Source organism: Saccopteryx leptura, chromosome 9, assembly GCF_036850995.1.
Source record: "Saccopteryx leptura isolate mSacLep1 chromosome 9, mSacLep1_pri_phased_curated, whole genome shotgun sequence".
NCBI classification, from domain to species: Eukaryota; Metazoa; Chordata; class Mammalia; order Chiroptera; family Emballonuridae; genus Saccopteryx; species Saccopteryx leptura.
Window position 1 is genome coordinate 70,957,688 of NC_089511.1, and position 18,573 is coordinate 70,976,260.

The following is an 18,573-nucleotide window of genomic DNA, read 5'->3' on the forward strand; positions in this document are numbered from 1 at the left end:
TCTCCAGGCAGAGCTGTGCGTGCATGGATGGGGAAGTGTGCTTAGGATCTTAGCCCTGCTCTCTGGCAGTTCTCAAGCCAGAGAGACGGGCTTCCTGCACAGATAATCCCGGAGAAGGCAGACTGTGCTGATTGCTACCATCACAAAACACTTTATGAATACAGGAGGAGGGTAAGAAATTAATTCCAGGTTGGCAGGAGTTTGGGAAGTCTTCTGAGAGATGACAGCCTATGAGCTCAGTCCTGGTGAATGGGTAGGTGTATTAAGTTTCTATTGCCATGTAGCAAACCATGCCAAACTTACTGGTTTTAAAATGAAGATTTATTTCTCAGGATTCTGTGGATTGGCCATCTGAGAGTACCACTGGTCTCCCCGGGGCTCACTTATGCAGTCACATTGGATGATGGATGACAAGGCTGCATCCCCATGTCTGGTGATTGGCACTGGCTGTGGGCTGGGTGCCTCTGTTCTCCTCCACTCAGCCCCTGAGCCCCAAGTGGACTAGATAGGTTTCCTTACAACACGGCAGGCCCAGAGCAGCATTTAAAATGGGCAAGTCCCAGTTTACTCACACTGATGTCCTGTTGGTCAGAGCAAGTCACACTGCCAGGTCATATGGGGTGGGGGAGGGGACTCAGCTTTCACATCTTCTTGTGGGAGGAGTGGCAAAGCATTGCGGCCATTTTTAACCCAACACTGTGGCCCTTCAGTGAGCACATTTCAAGGGAAATGGCACTTTAGACAGGAAAACAATTTGAACTAAGGCCCAGAGATGGTCATTAACATAAAAATAATCTTAATAAAAGTCACCCCTTGCTGAATGCCTACCTTATTGCCAGGCTCTCCTTCAACATGACCTGTGGTTACTTTTGATCCTAAAATCACCCTATGAAGCTGGAACTGTTCTTCTATACTGCTCACAAAAAATAGGGGATATTTTATCGCTTCATAATCATTTTTAAACATCCCCTAATTTTTGTGAGCAGTATATTTACAAATGAGGAAACTGAGGCATACCCAAAGTCTCTTGGCTCGTAAGTGGCAGAGCAGGAATGCATGTCCAGGTCTGGGCCCTTCTCATGGTACCACCTGCTACAGGGAGCCCATCTCGCCCCCAGACGCTGCCTCTGGAGCCTTCCAGGAAAAGAAAAGAGGCAGGAAGGAAAGGAGCACACAGAGGGGAGGGGTTGGGAAAGGGAAGACTAGCTCCTGAGAATCACATTGGTGCACTCTGTGTTCTGGCGGCTGCCATGACTGCATTGTTTTATGGGTGCTTGGTGGGTGAAATGGCGAGACCTGGAAGTTCTGTAATTAGTTCTGCATAAACTGAGAAGTTTGTATTGTGTCAGGAAGTGGAAATTATAGCCCCCGCGGTTGCCTCCATCCACTCACACAGTCTCACAAAATTTACTGCCTCCTAGTGCAGAGCAGGGTCGGTTTTCCCATTAGCAGTCACAACCAGCTCTTTCAAGCTGCAGAGAAACTGCAGGGCCAGCAGAGGGTCCCCTGGGATCATGGCGCTGCCCGCAACTAGCATCCATACTATGGCGGCTTCTGTTTTCTTCCGCCAACAAGGAGTCTGCTCCATCCAGAAAGGAGCTTGGGGGTTTGTTGTCCTAAAAGGGCTCAGCTTAGGGCTGGAGTGTCATGATAATAGAGAACCTGGTCCCATGAGTGTGGCAATCCTGGGCTCATACTGTGGGACAAATCATTCAACCCTGACTGGATTGAATTTGCAGAGAAAACCAGTGTGGTTCTGCTGACAGAGGCAGCTCCTGACCACCAGGAAGTCTGCTAGAGAAAGCTCTAGCGTGGAAGGGGGAGCACACTTCTTCTTCTTCATGACTTAGGGCAGAGTGAGTGTTGATGAATACCTTTGGAGGGAGGGAGCTCCCTGTCACCAGAGGTATTCAAGTAGAGGCTTAATAGCATGGGTCTGGCATGTGTTGAGAAGCTTCTATATCAGATGGGAGATTGGATTAAAATCTTTTCCTGCTCAGAGAAGCTACAGGTCCCTGGGGAAAGAGTTGGCTTCACACCCCTTAGAGAAGATTAACCCTGCTTTGTAAGGAGTCCTGGTCTCTTCGAGCCTTCGTTCAGGTCTTTCTTCACCCACCTCCACACTTGTCAGAGCATCACTACTTTCAGACCTCACGAGGAACCGAGAAGACTCTTCTTCATGCTCAGCTCTTGCTCCACACCCTTTCTTTCTCTGACTTTCCAAAAAATGGCCTCTTTGGGATCCATGGGGGCTGTGAAGCTGCTAGCTCCCTCTCACTGCCTCCCAGGGTTTTTGGAAGCCTCCTGTTTCCTGCACTTTGAGTCTTGTCAGTAGGTGTTCCTGGAACCCCAGGTGGTCTCAGCACCTCATCTCCATGCTGGCCCTCACTCTGTCATTGCCTCAGCCACAGCCCCCTCTTCCAGCAAAGCCCAGAGGGTGTGCACTGGGGACCAATGGCCAGCAGCCGAGGGTTCACACCCACTGACTTGGGATCATTCCTCAAGGTCAGGCAACTCTCAGAAGGCTACCAGTGCCCATTCCCACTGGAGCAGTGGTCATGTTGACTCCAGTCATCGCCACACCCCAACAGAAGTTTGCATTCCATCAGAACTCCAAGATGAGGAGACTCATGCCCAAGGACAGTGCAGCAGCGTTTCTGGTCTAGCCGAAGGTCATTCATTCCCTATCTCACTCAGTCCTTAACTGGCCCAGCTCATTATCCTCACTGTTCAGAGGAGCTCAGAGAGGTTAATACTTTGCCCAGGGTTGCACAGCTGGTGAACAATCCTCTGAAACTGGAAGCTAGGTCTCATGAGTCCAAGCCCAGAGGCCAGTCTTCTCATCCTGGTGCAGAAGTGAATGTCTGCTCAGGGTCCTCACCCAGGCAGAGCTAACTATGCACAGACCGCTGTCCTCTGTGGTTGCCCTGGGGTGTGGAGGGTTCGTCTCCAAGCACCCTTCCTTTGTCCATCGTTTCTCTTTTTCTGTCTTCTCCCCTTTGTAATCGTTTCTCTTTTTCTGTCTTCTCCCCTTTGTGCTCTGTGCTTGGAATAAGGCATGGTAAGGAGGCATCGACAGGCAGGGTGACCTGATTGCAGGTGCTGAGATAAGCTTGCCCCCCCCCCAGGGAGGAGCAGGGACTGGCAAGTGGGAACACAGAGCAGGGACAGGGGCCAGGCTTGAGGAAGACCCGTGGGGTAACCAAAGGACCCTCTACATCTGCTTCCCTTGCTGTGCCCCAGTGACTTGACACTCCTGCAGGAAGGCCTTCCTTTCAGCATGGGGTGAAATTTAACTCTCAGCAAAGATGCTTCTCTGCCCATGAGCTTTGCTAATGATTAGCTCTATCCACCAGCACCAACCCAGCCACTGGACCCAAACTGGCCGCCTCCCACAGGCCAGCCCGGCCACAGGGCAGGCTTCTCCAGCAGCTCCTTAGGATCCTCCTTAGGATCAAAGCCCAGTGTGGCCAGCAGGCCCTGTGCTCCCCACCCCACTAAGGGCCAGCCCCACAGCCCTCACTGCAAGCATTGTTGTGTACCCACGTGGTACCTATTTAATCCAAAGTTATGACACCAATCTACTTTAAGTAAGTTGCAAGACACAGAGTGTGTTTAAAATATTACAACCTGGGCTCTCTTTCAAAAGGATTGACAAGTATTGTCAGACTATATGTGGATCACAAACCTGATGAGGGCTTATCTCTAAGCACATCGAAGCGGGTCAGTCTGTCCCAGCAGTGGGCAGTGAGTTTGACGCATGAGGCGGTCTGGGCGTTAAGCCTCTGGGTTGCAGGAAGGACTGTGGCTAAGCACACCCACCCTTTCTGCAGGCTATGGGCTGTGCGTTTTCAGACCAGAAGAGGCAGGATGTGAGAACCTCATGCTAGAGCAGCTGGTAACAGTAGTCACCCTTCCTGGAGGCAGCTGGGCTCCCCAGAAACAGGGACTCACAGGAAAGGGGGTCCAGTGGGCCCTATGGTTGGATAGCTAGGGCACTGGGCTGAGGGTATAAGGAGCAGAAGCTCACCCACCCAGTCCGTCTCAGTCCTCATTTTCTGACCATACCAGACCTCCTCCTCCCCACCTGTCAGTCCTACAGAAGGGCATGTTCATTCTGATCTGACAGTCAGAGCAAATGTGTAGGTGGACACAGTTCTGTAAAATAATAATTAATATTATTATAGCTACCTTATGGGGCCTCTTCAACATGCCAGTTCTTATATGAGGCACTTTGCATGCATCATCTTACTAGATCTTTATAACAACCCTGGGAAGTAGGTTTTAGTCTTATCCCCACTTGACAGATGAGCAAACCGAGGTTCACAGAGGTGAACCCTCTAAGATTCACAGCTAGGAAGTAGTAAAGTCAGGTCCATATGACCCCAAAGCCTTGCTCTGAATGACAACTACCTGGGTCTTATGAGGCCTGGGGATTCCCATGATCTCCAGGAGGCGGTATCCTCTCTGTTAGAAAGAAAGGAAGTGAGTTTTGAGCTGTTTTCCTTCTTGTGAGAAAAAAGATTATGGCTGGACTCGGGCCTTTCTCTGAGCTTCCCGGGCTGTGAGCAGTGCCTGGAGCCTCTACAACAGAGAACATGGGGTACTTGGTGCGTTTTAGTCGGAGAACCAAGGAAGTGTAGTTTTTTTCCCACTGGCACTGATTTCACCTGAATGACTCCTGCAGGGAGGGAGTTGGCACGGTCCCTGGGCTTCCAATGAAGCCAGGAGAAGGCAGCTGTCTCAGTCCAATACTGAAGCTGTTCCTGAAACCCCCCTGTGCCACCCAGCTCCGAGAGGACCTGAGCAGCTCTGAGAGGACCTGAGCAGCCCCAGGCTTCCCTGGGGTGGGCTCGCATACGGAGTGCTTCCTACAGATGGAAGCCACAGATACAGAAGCCTTCTGGTGTGGACACAGCACTCCTTTAAAGCCACAGAATCCCAGTGGGGACAGCCAAACCTTTTCAATTGAAGCAGATCGGGGAGCTGAAACGTGGGCTCCAGATCTGAGGCCTCAGCGGGGCTGACGGACTCCCACTCTGCCGGTTTCCAGCCCCCGGCCTGTGTTCTCTGGGCCCCATTTCTCCTGCACTCCCAGGTCCGCAGATTAATTAGAACTGACTTTTCTTTTTGGAACTAACTACAAAATCAACCGATCCCAAGTCTAGATTACAAGCCAGCCGCTCTTCCAAAGCCCTGGCCTTCAATGGGGCGCCTGACCTGGTAATTCCCCAGATCACTTCCTGCCAGCCCCATTCACCGGAGGGCCTGGCTTTTCCCTGCTTCCCAGCCCCTCTGTTCTGGAGCCGACTAGAGCAGGAACCGGGAACTGAGCTGCCTTTTTCCCAGAAGGGAGCCCTGGAAATCCTTCAGGGAGACAAAGACGTTAGCCCTCCTCACCTGGATTTCCCAGCCCAGGAAAGGGCCCAGGTCCAGGCCTGAGCCGCCTGCTGGCCACAGCCCTCCGCTCCCCACACTCAGACAGGCCTTCCTCCTCCCTGCAGAGAACAAAGAGTCTGTGTGTATAGCAGCTTCAGCCCAGGGCCCCCCACGTTAGGGAGCTCCATTCATCTCCCCATGCTTCATTGGCCTGACCTTTGCTTGGCTGGGGAGCTGACCTTGAAGCCCCCCACCTCCTTTCAGACTATGTCTTCTTGCCAAGTCCTGGCCCCACTTGTTCCATAAACAGTAAATCACCAATTAAGGGGCCACGCCCACCAGACGGGAGCTTGGCCAGCTTGTGCCCCAAGGAGTTCGCTTCTATCCTGTCATCTCCGTAAAGGATGGGCCCTCACACCTGAAAGCAAGGACCAGCAGAGAGAACCCATTGATGCTTTAGCACAGGAGTCTCCAAACTACGGCCTGCTGGCCGCATGCGGCCCCCTGAGGCCATTTATCCGCCCCCGCTGCACTTCCAGAAGGGGCACCTCTTTCATTGGTGGTCAGTGAGAGGAGCATAGTTCCCATTGGAATACTGGTCAGTTTGTTGATTTAAATTTACTTGTTCTTTATTTTAAATATTGTATTTGTTCCCGTTTTGTTTTGTTTTGTTTTACTTTAAAATAAGATATATGCAGTGTGCATAGGGATTTATTCATAGTTTTATTTATAGTCTGGCCCTCCAACGGTCTGAGGGACAGTGAACTGGCCCCCTGTGTAAAATGTTTGGGGACCCCTACTTTAGCATAAGCAGGAGGTGGACCCAGCTGGAGAGTCAGTAACATTGTCAAAGTCAAGGTCATTCAGGGCAGCCCCCTCTCTAGCTACCTGTGCTCACCCAGACCTTTCTTAACCACAATGAATGGAATATACCCCTTCCAGGCCAGCCATAAGGCATTGTTCTGGGCACCACTGTTAAAGAGCCAACCAGCCCTCAAGTTTGGGTTGGTCCAGCCTGGGAGTGACAGGCCTAGTTCCACAGCAGCCTGTGCCAGCTACGCTCTGTGCACCTGGGGCAAAACCCTTTAGAATACTCAGCCACCCACTTCCCTCGCTGCGGGATGGCCCAGATCTGAGAAGCACTGGGGGAGCCTCTGGAGTCCCCACTGGGATGACATGGGAAGGCAAAGGTGGAGGGGATACATTGGGGCCCTGGGGCTTTGACAGACTATGAGAGCTCCTTCCCACCTAAAAGCAAGACATTAGTGAGTTAGTGGATCTAAATTCAGCACAATTCCAAACTCAAATTTTTTAAACAGGAACACTGCTAAGAAGAAAAACAGGAAAGAAGGAGGCTGTAGATGTGCTCTCACAGACATGCCCTGAGGAAGTCTCTATGACCAGCATCGTCCTTTCAGCACCAGCTGCCAGAAACAGCCCCTACTCCCTGCAGACGGGTGTGCTTGCCCACAGCCTGCCTGGAGCCCTTGACAGTGACTCTCACCCCTCTTTCACCTCACTCACCGTCCAGGAGTCAATGTTTTCTGGTTAGGACCGACACAGTCCCTAGTTCAGAGGTCAGGCTGGGGCAAGCCCATGGAGACAAGCCCCAGAGAAGGGAGACTGATGAGAGTGGACTGGGCCTGCAGGGTGGGGTCAGCGGAGGGCACCCCTGCTTCCTGCCCAGGAAAGGGCTGGAAGTGAGGGAGGCCCTGAGATGGGGATCAAGGCAGCCTGAGTCATTTGCAGAATTAAGAGAATTGACCCAGGGGGAAGGAAAGGGGCAAAGGTCAGCCCCGCTAATGAGGAGGGCTGCCTCCTGAGGAAGCTCCAAGGGGCCCAGATTCCCCTGGAGGGCATGGTTGTGTCTTTCTGTAAAATCCAACTTGGGCTAAAGACAAGCCCAATTAGCTGGAACGCCTCACTCCCAGGTTCTGCTCTGTATGGCTCCTGTGGAGATTGGAGACAGAGGCCAGAGACAGCCAGGGTGAGCATACCCACCCTCCTTGTGCTGAAGCACATGAGGCATCTGTCTCTCGGGGGCAGGAAGAGAAACCAGAGCCCCTCTCAGAGCAGCAGTTTAACCCAAAGCTAAACTCCCTCCACCAGGGAGCCTTGTGCTGGAGCTGCCAACCAACCCAGTCCCCTCCCCGACCAGGGCCTCTCTCTCTCCTAAGGGTCTCACAGAGGCTGGGCTGGAGTGGATGGGGAAGATGGAGGAGCAGGGTAGGTAGAAGGTACAGTCTAATCTCACTTGGCAGGCAGGTAGAGTGGCTTCTCCAGAGTCACATCGCCAGCCTTTCCTGACTCCCAGTCAGCTCCCAAAGTAGAGGTGGGACAGGGAGGCAGGAGCACAGAGGGAAAGACAGGGGAAGGGAAAGGCAGGACAAATGGCAAATCCCTGAATAGTTAGGGACCCCCAAGTTGACCTCCCACCTGTACCCCCCCCCAACCCAGAGGACTCTTTCTGGTACCGTCAAGGCTGAGTCAACCCAGTTGGGCTGGTTGGCATGTTAGCAGAGCATCCTAGTCCTTTAAAGGAAAGAGTGATGGAGCCATCAGCTGGTTCTTCTGAGGAAGGGGTTGAGGCCAGTGTGACTCCAGTTGCCAGACTTCTGATGAGGTCCTGTGGTGCCCTCTGCTGGCCACATAGCAGACCTGTGCTGGCAAGCAGGGCACTACCCAACTCTTTTCTCTGGGTGTCTATGATTAAAGACCCAGACCCGGGCTCTGAGCTGAGCTGCCTTCACACAGTGACCCTTTCACGCCTGTGGAGCACAGACCCGAGGGCCCTCCAGCAGAGAAGGGTTTTGTCCTCCTTTCAGTGTGCTAAGGGTGTTTAATAGAAGCAGGTGGAACATCAGCCCATCTGATGCTGGGGGTGGCCTGGAATGGGTACTTGGGCTTTGGCAGACAAAAGACCTGTGTTAAAATTCCTGCTCTGTATGACCTTGACAATTGTACCTGGCATCTCTGAGATACGGTTTATTCACTTGTGAAGCAAGAATAACGTCCACACCCAAACTGGAGTGGATTTTCAGAGGCTGACGAGAAGGAGGATGTAAAGCCCTCGCCCCGTGCCAGGCGCATGGCAGATGCAGGACAAGTGCATGCCTTCCTCTACTCTTCCCCTCAAAAGAGATTGCCCAGAGCTTAGTGGCTAGGGCAGTCCTGGCACTGTCTCGTCTGCTGTGCTCACTTCCTGAGTCCACATCCCTGCCTGTGCCTCAGAATGGAGGGTCAGAATGGAGAAGGGTTCCTGGGTTTGGAGCCGAAGAATCTGAGACGTTTGCAGAATTCAGAGACTTGGTCCAAAGAGGGTGGAGGTAAAGCAGGCCAACATGAATTATGCATACAGGTTACAAATACACGGGTGTCCCTGCGGCACTGAGGAACCAGCACTAGAGGCTTCATAGAGGAGATGGTGTTTGACCAGGGCCTCCAACAACAATATTTTAGGAAATAGCATAAAGTCACAGAATCATGAAAATAGGTGGTGCTTTTAGGGAAACAGATAATAGGTGCCGGGATGTCAGGTGATGAGGCTGGAAGGAAGCAAGGATGGAATGCATGCTCAGGAGCCAGGCTCCTTTTCCGCAGTCAATGCCAAGCCAGGCAGTAGCTGTTTTGAAATAGAGTGTCACTGTCCAGCTTGTGTACTGGGGAGCGTGAAGGCCAATGTGGAGGAAAGAGTTAGACGTAGCTTTGTCCCTGGTGAGCATAAGGATGCACTGGGACTGCCTGCAAGATGGCAGAGAGGGGTGAGGACAGCTGAGCAGATGGAGGCGCATGGGACTGGGTCCCCTCTGCCTATAAGCCGTCAGGGCTGCAGCGTGGCCCGCGGCCTAGCAGTCTGTCCAGAGAGGAGCTGGGCCGGGAGCAGGCTGGGCAGGGTTCTGTATTGCCATCCACAGCACTGGCCTTCTCACGCAGGAGGCCACAGCAGGCGGACAGTTGTCACTCGCACAGCATTCTGGGCCCTGGCTAGGACTTCATTTGGGGTTCAACTCATGGAGACAGAAACTGCCCTCTCTCTTCCCCTGTTCACTCCCCTCACCCCTGACATGGCAGGTTAGTCTTGATTCACCTACTGTCAGCACCTGTTTGTCACTGGCTGTCATCTCCAGCCCACCTCCTCCTGGTGTGCCCTGCCAAGGATGGAGGGGCATAGTCCCCGTCCTCCTTCCTGAGCTCAGCCCCCTCCCGTGGGCCTGGCGTTTTCCCGGGAGGTAAGAGGTTGAAGAAGAAGAACACTGCTGAGCTGGTAGAGTGTGCCTGGTGAATCCCAGAGCAATGACATGGACCTGGTGGTGCAAGTAGGACGCTGGACAGGTTCCAGGCAGCACCGATTCATCTCCAGTTCCACCACCCAAGGGACAGGCGGACCCTCTGCCACACGGGGCCAAGGCCCACGTGCCTGTGGGAAGAGTTAGACCCAAGACGTCTGCGAGGGAAAGGAGTCCCAGAGGAAGGTGACAGGCAAGAGCGCACCTGGCTCAGCCAGCAGGTGTTACTGGACCAGCCTGCTGGAGTCCAAGCAGGACAGGTGTCCTAGGAGGGATGGGAGGGGGGTGTGCAGCAGTGGCCCAGCGGACTCTACCCACAGCACTGAGTCCCAAGCAGGACAGGGTGTCCTAGGAGGGATGGGAGGGGGGTGTGCAGCAGTGGCCCAGCGGACTCTACCCACAGCACTAAGCCCCAGCATGCCAGGCCATGGAGAGTAGCAGACCCTGAACAATTACCCAGCCCACAGGACTCAGACTCCTCTGGTGGGCCTTTCTCTCTGGGGCTCTTTCCTACACTGTGATCCATGACTTGAACCCCTCTATGAGTTCACATTGCTGAGAGGAGTGCCCGGTGCTGGCTGCCAGAGATGGCTTCCAGACCAGCCTTTCTCAGTGACATCCTAGCAGGCCATGCTTCGAGGGCTGAGTCCTCGAGGCCCCAAGCCTGGTCCTTTTCTCATCATTTCTCTTTCTTCTTTCAGGGAGAACGGGGCATGCCAGGGATGCCAGGCAAACAAGGAGCAAAGGTACCTGCCCTCAGCACACCCAGGCGGCTTCTCCCCCAGCCTCCTCCCCCCTGCTCCTCCCTCCCACGTCCCACTGTGAGGACAAGGCACACGCTTCCTCTCAAGCCCTCTCTCCTCACTGCCTGTCCTGTCCTTCCAGACAGGGCTGCTTCTGTTTGGCCCATGAGCTATTATTCATCAGTGCCCTTCTGATGTGACCAGGCCTCCTTCTGGGCATCTTTGGGTCATAAATATCTTCTCGGGTAACCCCAGCAGTGGCTGCAGTCCTGAGACCCAAGTGGGGAGTAGACACCCCTAAAAATCACCTCCACTTGGGATTTACTAAGCAGTGTTTTTGGAAACCCATTCACTTCAAAAGTAGGTGGTTTGGGGCTGGTGTGGAAATAGGGTTTGCTGTCAGGTGCCCCCAGTCCATGAGGGCACTGTCTTGTCTGCTGTGCTCACTTCCTGAGTCCACTCCCCTGCCTGTGGCTCAGGGATTTTGCTGGGTCAGGATGAAGAAGGGTTCATTCTGTGAGGGGAACCCTGCTGACACACTAAGGTGGACTGTACGTGAAGATATCGCCATCTTATTCTCCCCTTCCCAACGGCGCTCCCTTCTTCCCTTCCCCTCAACTCCCCCTGCTTCTCTCCTATCTCAGTGAAGCCCTCCCCACTTCACCCCAAGGATGCCCCCATCTAGCTCACCTGTGAGCATCGTGCCTTGGTGCCCACTGTGTCGCCCAGGACAGCCTGGGTGCTGAGCAGGTGGGTGAGAAGCCTGGCGACCCAGCTGTGCTGCACAGAGCCTCTTCCCCAGGGCCCACTCTCCCCGTGCTGAGCTCAGTGCCCTCCCTCCCAATGGGTCTGAGCGGCAGGCAGAAGTGAGCAGCCCGCTTCCCCAGGAGGGCTAGGAGGCTGGCCACCTCCTCCATGCTCCCCTGCCTGCAGAAGGTCTCCATGCCTTTTCTTCTCTCTGGCAGGGGGCTCCCGGCATCACCGCGGCTGGAATGAAGGTCAGTGGAACACTGTAACTCAGCACAGGAGCAGGACGGGAGAGATGGAGAGAGGACAGTTAGGGCTTCCAGGGCTCTGAACGAAGGTGGGGGCAGACAGGATTGGGAAACATTTCTCCTAAAGCAGTATTTTTGCCAAATGCATGCATACATAACTTGAATAACCGGTGTCTACCTGAGCCCTGCAAGGAAGTAGCGAAGGGTTACCAGCTTCAGCTACAGGCTCACCCTCCCGCGGTCCTGTGGTGGAGCCAGCGCTGTCCTTCACACTGGAATTAGCAGCTACATGCTTGCAAAGCCCCAGGGAGAGGAGCAGCAGTCCTCCTGAACCCCACCCCGACTGCCCATCCGGCTGGCAGGCAGACAGGCAGGAACACCCAGCAGCACAGTGCTCGGTGTGGCTTTCCCTGCAGGTCCCCTTATGGGGGCGGGGGAAGCCCCTGGGAACAGCAAATGCCCATTCCAACCTCTCGCTCCACCTGGGTGCCTCCCTGACACCCACACCAGCCACGCCATCGCCTAGGGCAAGAATAAGGAGTGGTGCTGTAGGTATCTTGTGACCTGGGGCTTGAAGTCTTCCCCCAAAGTAGTTTCATTCATTTATTCCTGCTTGCTTTCTCATGCTCTGTCTCCCCTCTCATTTCTTTACCTGACTCTTCTTTTTCTCCAACAGGGTGAACCAGGAACCCCGGGAACCAAGGTACTGACACAGAGGGCACGTTGTGAATGCACAGAGCACCCGGTTTCCGGTGGGGGTGGGAGGGGCTGCTACTCCACTGCTGGTCCCCCTGAGGCTGGCCTGGGCCTGAGGACTGAGTGAGCAGGAAAGCCTGCCAGAGAGGGGCCTGCCTGCCAGGAGTGCCTCCTGCTCTGCGGCAAATGCCTCCCTGCTCCTTGGGTCCTGGTCCGGACGGCTCGGCCAGCTTGCCTACACATCTGCTCCAGCTGGCAGGACCCGTTGCCCCTGCACCTACAGGGTTGTCTCTCTTTCTCATCTAGTTCATTGAAAGATGTAACATGAAAAAAAGTTTCTCTGCTTAGATATGTTGGAGAAATACGGGATTAAAAGTATTACATGGGTTTTTTCACTGCAGGCCTTCTCAGAGCCTTTAATGTGCTAACGGTGCATTGGAAGCTCTAAAAAGGTAATAGCTTGTGAAGAATTTTTAAACGTTTTTAACCAGAGCATCCTTTTTTTCAAAGGAGCATCTTATGGGACTAGTATTCTGGAAACACTGTTCTATGATTACTGTCCATTCTACTCGTTATGATCCCCTATCCCCCGCCTCCATCCTCTTAGGAGTGACTTTCTCTTCTTTTTTTTTTTTTTTTTTTTTTTTGTATTTTTCTGAAGTTGGAAATGGGGAGGCAGTCAGACAGACTTCCGCATGCGCCCGACCGGGATCCACCCGGCATGCCCACCAGGGGGCAATGCTCTGCCCCTCTGGGACATTGCTCTGTTACAACCAGAGTCATTCCAGCGCCTGAGGCAGAGGCCACAGAGCCATCCCCAGCGCCCGGGCCAACTTTGCTCCAATGGAGCCTTGGCTGCGGGAGGGGAAGAGAGCAACAGAGAGGAAGGAGAGGGGGAGGGGTGGAGAAGCAGATGGGCGCTTCTCCTGTGTGCCCTGGCCAGGAATCGAACCCAGGACTCCTGCACGCCAGGCCCACGCTCTACCATTGAGCCAACCGGCCAGGGCCGACTTTCTCTTCTTACCCCCAAGGGAAATTCACGAACAGCAGGAAAGCCGGGTTCCCCAGGTTTGCCGATTAAAAGAGGGCAGAGGGTAGGATATTGTGTCTTTGAGCCTGTGCCCCCTTCGTCTCGACCTCTGCTGGTCCCCCACTGCCTGCCCCACCCCCATGGCTGGTGAGCTGCCTGCGGTGTGCAGCAGGGGCACGCGTCCCCAGGAAGAGGGGGATGTAGGAACAGCCTGAAAAGCTTCTGAAATTCTCACTGGAGAGCAACCCTCCCTCCTTGAAAGCCACTGGTCACCCAGGAGGAAAGCCCAGCAGAAAGAACACCTGTCCTCCCTCTGCCCTCAGTCCCCCAAAACCACTGTCGGGCAACACGACACCCTTCTTGCCTGTTCCGGGGCATGCGCAGCTCAGGCGCAGCCCAGGCAAAGCAAAGCCCGCTGGGATCCCAAGACTTACTGTCCTCCGTCACCTGGGCCCCTACCCAGACTCTTCCACTTCCTTGGCCAGTTTCAGGCCACTTTGCCATTCAGCTTCTGCCCAAGGACAGGCAACAAGGGGTGGGTGATGCCCAAAGACTTGGCATGTCTTCTTCTGTGGCTCCAGCTTAAAAGGTCATTGAGATGTCTGAGCAAATTTTGACCCAGGGCCCTCAATTTACATGATTACATACATGAATGGCCAGCTGTCGGGCTGTGGAGAGTGGAGATCTCACACTGACCTGGCGGCATGCTCTTGGGGGCATCTCCTGAGGGAAGACACTCTGTGAATGCAAAGTGAAGTTTAGGTGGCAAAGGTGGAGCATCAGGAGCCTGCCTGTGAGGCCAGCTCTGCCACTGACACAGGGAGGGCTGTTGGCAGTCACAGAACCTCTCCATCTGCCCTGGGGCGGATGTGATTCACATTCAAGGGGCAAAGAGTTCCCAGGAGCCAAGAGGAAAAAGCTGGTTAGTAATAGCTGTTCATTTGCTAGAGCTGCCCTACAAAGGACCCCAAACTGTGTGGCTTAAACTACAGACATTGATTGTCCCACAGGCTGGAGACCCCCTCCCTGTGTGAGAGATGTGGACCCAGCCCACTTTGGGACAGGAGAACAATGATGCAGGCTGTCACCGGTGTGAAGTGGCCCAAGGAAAGAGTTGGGCCAACAGGGGATCCTTAAGGACGTGGAGTCCTTCAGAAAGCAGCCCCAGGAGGGGGAGGGGCAGGGAGGCAGGAGAGAGGAAAGCCAAGACTAGAGCAGCAAGGTGATGCCTTCCCGACATCCTGGAGGAAGTTGCTGACCCTGCGTTGTCTGCATTTCTTCTGCAGGGTGAGAAGGGGGCTGCGGGCTCCCCTGGGCTACTCGGCCTCCTGGGGCAGAAGGTGGGTATTCAGGAACTCTGAATGGTGGTCATGTGGAGAAGCCTCAGTGTCCACCCCACTGACATTCCCAGCCCAACACATTCACGTGGACCTAACATTAAAGGTGTCCCTCCCAGATTTGGTGGAAAGCAGCTAAAACACAGTCAGATTCTGGCCCTGGCCAGTTGGCTCAGCGTTAGAGTGTCGGCCTGGTATGCGGGAGACCCAGGTTCGATTCCCGGCCAGGGCACATAGGATAAGCGCCCATTTGCTTCTCCACCCCCACCCCGTCCTTCCTCTCTGTCTCTCTCTTCCCCTCCCGCAGCCAAGGCTCCATTGGAGCAAAGATGGCCCGGGCGCTGGGGGTGGCTCCTTGGCCTCTGCCCCAGGCGCTAGAGTGGCTCTGGTCGTGGCAGAGCGACACCCCGGAGGGGCAGAGCATCGCCCCCTGGTGGGCAGAGCGTCGCCCGCCCCTGGTGGGCGTGCCAGGTGGATCCCGTTCGGGCGCATGCGGGAGTCTGTCTAACTGCCTCTCCCCGTTTCCAGCTTCAGAAAAAAAAAAAAAACACAGTCAGATTCTGTTGCGGAGGAGGGGGGCATGAGAAACCACATGGGAGGCCTAATTGGCCAAAAGATGCCTACATTCAAATAATTCAGCCTGACCAGCCAAGGTCACTGGCTTAAGCAAAGGGTCCGTCGCTCTGCTATAGCCCCCACCCCCCGTCAAGGCACATATGAGGAAGCAATCAATGAGAAACTAAGGTGCTGCAACGAAGAATTGATGCTTCTTATCTCTTTCCCTTCCTGTCTGTCTGTCCCTATCTGTCCCTCTCTCTGACTTTCTGTCTCTGTCACAAAAAAAGAAAGAAAAGAATTCAATAGCTATGTCCTGGTCAGATTTCTTTGCACCAGCTCTGAAAATGTGTTCAATGGTACATGAGCTCCATAGGATATTCCATTTGGAAAAAAGACTAGAGGTCAACTAAGTTTGGGGAGAGCTATATTAGAAAGGCTCCCTGAGTGGTAATAGGGCACCCCAGCCTGGCAGAGCTTTGAGTATCCTGCAGCGAAGGAGCCTGCAAACTTCATTCTACGCCACCTCTCCTAGCATTGTTTGGCCACCAAACCCCCTTTTTATCAACATTTTAAATATTTCCAACCCCCTGACGGAGTGTTCCGTGGAACACACTTGGAGAAACACTGCTCCAGACCTAGGTTCTGACTGGTCTTATTTCAGCTCTGAGCCGGTTCCCCTTCAGTAGCCACTTCCATTCTCTCTTCAGAACCCACAGCCGGATTGGACCAAGCCAGTCTCCAGAAGGCCTCTGGTTCCCAGCCATCCTGGAGCCCACAAACCCCTAATGCCCATCCCACCCCCTACCCCTCACCAAATTTAGCCTAGAGTGAGGGGTGGTCAACTGCCTCCTCTCCTTTGAACTGTGAGTGAAGAAAGGGATTAACCACCTCCCTCCAGAGCTGGGTGTACCCAGTGAGGATAACTCTTACTTTCTACCCCCAGGGGGAGAAAGGCGATGCTGGCAACTCCATTGGAGGAGGCAGAGGGGAGCCCGGCCCCCCAGGGCTGCCCGGGCCCCCAGGGCCAAAGGTGAGTCTTCCCCACCCCCATCAGTGCTCAAAGGGAGATATTTGCCTGAGGCTTTTGTGCTCAGCCCATTCCTGGGGACTCTGTGTCCTGAGCACCTTGCCTTCTCTAGTCTTCTGCTCCAGAAGTGTGGTTTTTTCAGCAGACACTGGGAAGTCATTTGGTCTGAGCTCCTACTTCCAGGCAGTAACTGCTTGTCCATCCAGGAGAGATGTCCACCCAGGACAGATGGCTGGTCCTATTGGTTCAAGTAGCTATGACATAACTGCGTCAGGGACTGACGGCAGCAGAGCTTTGGGACAGTCAGGAAGGCCCCTCACCTAGGCTCTGAGCGGGTCTCAGGTCAGCACACAGCGGGGCATTGGAGACGGAGCACGTGGGGCTGCCTGCGCTTTCCTTGCTCTTGTGGAAACCGCAGCAGTGAGATCGGGTTTCCCAAAGCAGATGCTTCCTGTGTTGCTTGGTTTGTTTTAGCAGTACAGGGTAATGGGGGGGGGGGGGGGGGGTGTCTCTTTCTTAGTATAAGGAAAGATTGATTCCATGATGGGCGGCAATACACACATTCATTCCGCTGACGTTTATCGGCCTGCTATGGGCAGTGAGGCTACAGAGACCTGCCCTGGGCTGGCCACAATCTAGCAGGACAAACCAACACACAGTTCACAGGAACATAGTGTAGGGAGCCACAAGGAGCCCCACAGACTGGCAAGCTGAAGTGGGAGGGGTGTTTGTTTGCTAGAGCTGCCCTACAAAGAACCCCAAACTGTGTGGCTTAAACTACAGACACTTATTGTCCCACAGGCGGGAGACCCCCTCCCTGTGTGGTGATGTGGGCCCAGCCACACACCCTTCCCTGTGCCCATGCCCCATGCCCACCTGACCTTGCCAGGAACAGAATCCCCCTGGCATGAGCACCAGCTTTGCCAAAGGTGGCCTTCCCACCTGGACTCCCGGACATCCCCAGTTTTGGAGTTTGTCCCACTGACCCCACAAGGCATAGATACCTGGCATATTTTGGGTCTTGCTTTGGACTTAGAGAAACCTGGTCACTATTGTCCCCATGTCGTGGGACAAAAGAAAGGGAAACTTAGCAGACTTCCCAAAATCATGTCCTCTTCCCTTTCCAAGTCCAGGCAAATAATTAATAAGTGACCTTTTGGGATAAGCCTCCCCCCTGCCCCTCCTGTCCTGGGCATCCTGGACCCCCCTGGTCCCCCCACATATACCCCAGCCCAGGCCTTCATTTTCCCATCCCCCAGCCAGGAGGAGGTGTGCTTTCACAAGTGTTTAAGCTCCATAAGGACCCGCCAAGGGCTGCTTGCAGTCCACTGTTGGAGGCCAAAACAGAGCTAGGCACATGTGTGTTAACTGAGAACTGAAAATGGCCTGGGGGACAGGGGCAGGGAAGCAGGGTGGACGCCAGCCAGTGGTTCAGAACTCCGAGGAGGAAGGGAGTAGATAAAAGGGCGCTCAGAAGGAGGTGAGACCCAGACTGGGCCCAAGAATGGGTAGGACTTAGATAGATGGAGGGGTAAGTTTGTAGAATCTAGCAGAGAAAGAGATGGAGGCCCAGACACTTGATACGCTAGGACATTAAGAGAGTAACCACCTTTTGCCCCCTTGAGCAGCTGTCCAAGCTGCCCCGCGTGCCTCATCCATGTCTCTCCTTCCCCAGGGAGAAGCTGGCATTGATGGCCAGGCCGGGCCCCCAGGACAGCAGGGAGACAAGGTACAGAGAGGCCTCCAGACCTGAAAGGTGCAAGATGAGGGTCAGCTTGGGAGTTCGAGCCTCCGCTCAGAGATGAGCAGTTTGGCCATCCCTGAGGCTGGCCGCCCAGGACTCAAGGCTGACCGGCCATGACTCCTGCCTGCCGGCTGTCCACAGAGACAGCGGTTGTGCGAAGGCGGGCCTAGGGACAGGAAACCTAATCTGGGGAGCGACCCAGAGCTCCTGCTGTTAGCTTTCAGGCACTAGTGAAGGGGCCTCCCACTCCTCTCCAGCTGACCCTCCCTGGGAAGGGTCGGGCAGTGCTGCTGTGTCCCTCCCAGGTGCACAGTGACTGAAATGCTGTGGGGCAGGAGCTGGGGGGGGGCAGGTGACCTGGAGGTGGCAGCAGCTAGACACTGCATGGGCTGGCCAACTGCAGTGTCATCAGGAGTTGATTTGTAGTAAAAGATTTGTTTCTCCTTCACTTTTACTTTGTCTTTTTTTTTTAATTGTCTTCAATGTTAACATTATCCCAGAACAACTGAATTGTGCTTTGTTTTCACAATTCACACTAGTGTTTCATTTATTCCTTTAGCTCTGTCCTGTTTCCAACAGGGAAAAAATCCCCCCGCTTTGCCCGCTCAGGGAGGCCAGGGGTTCCCCAGTCTGCAGTGTGAGTCTTCCACAGACAGGGCCCCTAAAAGAACTGCATGGGTTCTTCACAGCAATATCAACCTAGGCAACTGACAAACAGAGTCTGAGCGCTTGCCACCTGAGCAGAATGAAACTAGAAAGATCCAAAGGGCCTGGTTTC

General features: G+C 54.2%; 1 protein-coding gene across 1 annotated transcript in view; it reads left to right on the top strand.

Moving 5' to 3' along the window:
• Window positions 1-18,573, top strand: part of COL13A1 (collagen type XIII alpha 1 chain) — an 81,442-nt gene that overhangs the window by 30,634 nt on the left and 32,235 nt on the right. Inside the window, exons 15-20 of the mRNA XM_066349246.1 lie at window positions 10,367-10,411; window positions 11,374-11,406; window positions 12,080-12,106; window positions 14,416-14,469; window positions 15,968-16,054; window positions 17,727-17,780. Coding sequence (XP_066205343.1) covers window positions 10,367-10,411; window positions 11,374-11,406; window positions 12,080-12,106; window positions 14,416-14,469; window positions 15,968-16,054; window positions 17,727-17,780 — 300 coding nt within the window. The remainder of the gene's footprint in view (window positions 1-10,366; window positions 10,412-11,373; window positions 11,407-12,079; window positions 12,107-14,415; window positions 14,470-15,967; window positions 16,055-17,726; window positions 17,781-18,573) is intronic.